This window comes from Egretta garzetta, unplaced genomic scaffold (assembly GCF_000687185.1).
Source record: "Egretta garzetta isolate BGI_Z169 unplaced genomic scaffold, ASM68718v1 scaffold169, whole genome shotgun sequence".
Taxonomy (NCBI): Eukaryota; Metazoa; Chordata; class Aves; order Pelecaniformes; family Ardeidae; genus Egretta; species Egretta garzetta.
Window position 1 is genome coordinate 396,779 of NW_009260798.1, and position 4,834 is coordinate 401,612.

Below are 4,834 nucleotides of genomic sequence, written 5' to 3' on the forward strand. Positions count from 1 at the left end.
GCTCCTCACACTTGAGAGGTGGGTCTCGCCTCTTGACCTGTGAAGCGCTAACTTTCACACAGTTACTGCAAAGTCTTGCAGATGGTATTGAGATATTTAATGGTCATGAGCTTCTTCCAGCTTAGGGGTCTGCTCTTCAGGCTGTTGACAGCCCGTTGGGTTGTCACATAGACTGTGTCTGCAGAAACTGTATCTGGGAGGGGAGATATTTTTCTTAAGTTTTGTACTGGCTTTGGCTGGGATGGAGTTACTTTTCTTCCTAACAGCCTGTGTGGTGCTGTGTTTTAGGTTTGTGACCAAACCAGTGTTGATAACACACCAGTATTTTAGCTATTGCTGAGCAGTGTGCAGCATCAAGGCCTTCTCTGTTTCTCACTCTGCCCTCCACCCCAAGTGAGTAGGCAGGGAATGAGCAAGAGGCTGGGAGGGGACACAGCCAGGACAGCTGACCCCAACTGACCCAAGGGATACTCTGTATGATGTGATGTTAGGCTCAGCAATAAAATTGTCAGGGGAGTCTTTCCAAAGTGGCTATTGCTTGGAAACAGGCTGGGCATTGGTCTGCTGGTGGGAGCTGGTGTGATTGCCATTCCATCATTTAGGTTTTGGGTTTTTTTTCCCTTTGTTTATTGAACTGTATGTATCTCAACCCATGATTTTTTTTTTTCTCACTTTTACCGTCCTGATTCTCTCCCATCCTGCGGGGGGAGAGTGAGCGAGCAACTGGGTAGGGCCTTATTTGCCAGCCAGGATCAACCCACCACAGGTACATATATATGTATGTGTATACATATATAAAACTGGCTAGTCACCTGAATTTCAGGAAAGTGGTTTCACCATTCCTTTAGATTTATTGAGGTTCTACTTGTTTTGCTGGATTTTCCAGTAACTATCTCAAAACTCATGCAGGAGCAATTCAGTTTCTGGAATCCATCACTGATGCATAGTGATGTCTGGCAGAAGGCTTCCTTCTTTAATCAATTGAAAGAATCCCTGTCTGTTAGATATAGTTAACTAGACTGTCAGTTGTAAATTGCTAAATGTTGGGTCCATATATGCACTGGAAGTAGAAACATTAAAATAGTCATATGCCTCATGCTCTTTAGACAACTTATTCCCTTGAATATGTAGGACTCTTGTCTACAAACCACAAAATTAGTAAGTTGGTGTATTGCTGCTTCTGTAGTGACAGATGCTAACTTCTGTAGACTGTGTTATATGTACTGTTTTGCTCTGCGTCAGTTCGTTGTGCTGGAATTTGATTAATTCAGAAATGCTCTTGGTAAACGCTTAGTCTTAACTCCTCGTTGTAGTTATGTGCTTTAGAGAAGAAGTCGTGGCAGATGTTTTGTGTTCCCTGTAAGTAGTAATTTATGACAGAACTCTTTGTACTCTTTACTCCTGTGTATTTCTTTATGCATTTTGAGTTTGAATAGTAATTAACTCATTTTGGTTCTTTCAGATTTATAGCTTACTCTCTTTGGCTGCAAATGACTTGCAAGGGAGATACCATGAAACGATGAAGCAAGAGGCTATCTACAAATTTCTGACAGCTGTCTCTGACCACACAGTTGGGTAAATACAGTCATAGTGTAATTTTAACTTATAAACATTCCTAAGAGATTCTATTTGTTCATATCAATTATCAAGTTGTACTGATATATATTGTGTATTGTCTGGAGTGCTATGAGGAGTCTGCAGTAAGTATATTAATGTACTACTAATTTTCAAGATTGCAAAGTTCCTTTGCATTATAAACAGAGTGTGCTCTGGATCTTTCCTTCCTCACATTTGGTGTAAAGTATAGTAGAGCCAGGGTTCAATGTCACTTCAGTTCATTTCAGGTCTGTTCAATTTGTATGCTCCCCTATTAGATACTCTTTGTTGCGTGGTTATCTTCATTTGATGTTAAATTTTTGATGCTTTTACTCAATGCCTGTTTTTAGCTTCATGCTACTTGGAAGAGCTATGCCCTTTTTTTTCTATATATATGACAGTCAAAATTAAGTATGAATGCCAGTTAAGGTCTAGAACTTTTTGCATAGCATGCCCCTGACACTGAAGCTTGCAGGTGTCCTGTAACTGAAATTGGCCCCTGCTTCAGCAACTTCAAAGACTTCCAATACAGTTTTGTCCCAGAACATGTTGGCTAAGAAGTCCTCAACAAACCATCCACTTGCCTCCTTGAGCTGCATGGTCTTGAGAAAACAACTTCCAGTGCCCACAGTCTGTTTTGGTTGGTGAGATTGATTCTTTGTGTCCCTGCTCAGCCAGCTCATGCTGAATTTGAAATGCCCTAGTTTTGTATCATTAGGCTGATGGCAGTTCACTAGGTAGCAGTTCACACTGAGGTAGTGTCAGTCTCAGACAGAGTACCTCAGTTTGGACAAAGCCTCACCAGGTTCTGCTACTAGATGAACATATGTGTCAATCAGATTTTTTTTTTCTCTGGTGCTTCAGCCACAGTCATCTTAGAGGTACTTCTTGGAGCAGAGGGGTGAAGGCTTTGCGTGGTAAAATCAGTTATCTATGATGTCCTCTTTGTTCTTGTGTCTTACTACTCACAGATTCCTGAAAGCATTGTTCTGGGCATATCTCCTCATCTATGAACCAGGTCCCCCGTGGTATCTGTCTGCTCCTTGGGGATCATCTTTTGAGTCCCTGTATACTTGTCATGAAGGTGACGGTCTTTCAAATAGGTTGGTCTTCTAGTACTCTTGACAAAGATTCATACTCCTAGATAGAGTCTGTACTTAATGACCTCAGTGTTAGAACAGATCTCTCTCTTTTTTTTTTTTTTTTTTTTTTTTTTTAATAGGTTTAGGTTATTTAGGAAGTTTCCCAGGCTTTTTTTGGTAAAAGGAAATAAACTAACACTATGCAGCAGTTACCCAAATGGATTTAGTGCTGTTGAAACCTGATGGTGGCTAGAAGACATTCTACCAGTGTCAAGGTAATCTTGATAAGCTTTTAAAATAAGACACTGAAATCCTGAAGACCACTTAAAATACTTTGTGGCAGCCAGATGTCTAGCTATGCAAATGTAATTCTGTATTGGGCAATTCTTGAGCTTCTAGGATTTCACAATGTTTCAGGAAACTCTACTGGTTTTCTCTGCATCAGATGAGCAACTGATTTGTTTGTATGAACAGGCATTTCTGTCAAGCTCAAGAATTTTTATATTAACAGTAGCTAGTTCTGATGTTTCATAACTTTGAGTGCTTCTGGTAATTCGTAGAACTCTTGGCTTCAGGAAACAGTCCCCTGGAGTCTACAGATGTCTGGCTGTTGAACGCCTGTTCTCCGTTCCTACGCACACACGTACCCCTAGTGAGTTGGGTTTTTTCATCTAGTGATAGCCAAGAGGTACACTGATAGCTGTGTTTACTCCATCATAGTTCCTTGAGCTGGATGTCTCCTTCCTGCCATTTGCTTGTGTAATTTTCATGACAGGCATTGCCAGTTGTCTTCTCAAATCCCTGTTCTCTCAGTTGCTCCTAATGCATCATCTCATACTAGGTATCGATTGTGTCCCACCATGTAGAGTAAATGAGTATAACTTGTCGTCCTTGCTGTTGGCATCCTTGTGTCATCCTTAGGTAGCAAGTGTAGCTTCAGTTGTTGCTGTCTGCCACCTTAATTAGACAATTGTCGTAGCTCCAGAGCCCTGAACTATAGAAGGAAATGCACATACCTGTCAGGAATTTGCTTTCTTCAGCTTCTGGATTAGGTTGTTTTCTGGTTTAGGGGCTTTCCAGTTATTGTCTGAATGCTGAATAGCCCTTTCTTCAATCCTGAGAAAAAAAATGCCCTTTCCTTGCACCTTTAGCAGAACCGAAAGCATTGAGTTACTCAAGGACTCCCCAGACCTTTGCAAACTGGGTACTTTGAATACCTAAATAAAGATTTCATCACTTTTAGGTCATACACACACTGTCTCCTCTTGCCAGCTGAGGGGCATTGGCTGTACATACAATGTTTGGATGTATATGTGAATTGCTTGCTTCAAAGACTGGTTGTTGCTGTCTGTGTGCTGAGGAGGGGAGGAATCAGGCAGAGGATGACACAATTCTACACAACTTCACAGTAGGGATGATGGCTTTAAACTCTATTAAAATTATTTTAAACTATATTTTGCCTGCTGACAGAAGGCACGTTTGCAGAATTATTGACTTGTTACAGTGTGGAAGTTGCATACACTCCTTCATATGTGGTTTAGTGTGTCCATCCTTATAGAGGTACAAGTGTACTTAACTAGCAGAAATCCTGGAATGCAAAATTCTCCATGTGCAAACCTGAAATATTTTCTTATGTATTCAGAACAATTTTTAGAGAGGTTTGTTTGGGGTTTTTTGTGGGGGAGGGGGGTTGTTTACTTGTGTGTTGGGTGTTTGGGGCGGGGGGGTGTTAAATTTTAATAGGAGCTCTTTAAGTCCTTGTGAAAAGGGGGGCAAACCTTCATTTCAGGGCCTACAATAAGACAGAGCAAACTCTCTCAACTGGGGGTTTTGGCAAAGGATTCACTGTAGCAATTGCTTTTTGAGCATTTCTGGTAATTAGTAGAACTCTTGGGTCTGCTACAGTCTTTCCTGTGTTTTCTACGATTTACTTTTTGGTTTAATTCTGTTCATTTGATTGTTAAAAGCTGTTTAGATTTTTTTCCTCTTTATATTTTTATATCTTTAAGTAGGGCAGGGAATCAAAACTTATATTTACCTTCATTTATAAATGTTAAGCTCTGAACCTACAGTGGGTTATACTACTACCTCAGTCTACCTTCTGAACAGTAGTCTTCTGACAACAAATTTCTTGCTGGAATAATTTGTGTCATTTT

General features: G+C 40.4%; 1 protein-coding gene across 1 annotated transcript in view; it reads left to right on the forward strand.

The window, feature by feature from the left end:
* The window catches only part of ASZ1 (ankyrin repeat, SAM and basic leucine zipper domain containing 1), a 41,294-nt gene that overhangs the window by 22,051 nt on the left and 14,409 nt on the right, over window positions 1-4,834 (forward strand). Inside the window, exon 7 of the mRNA XM_035902192.1 lies at window positions 1,463-1,575. Coding sequence (XP_035758085.1) covers window positions 1,463-1,575 — 113 coding nt within the window. The remainder of the gene's footprint in view (window positions 1-1,462; window positions 1,576-4,834) is intronic.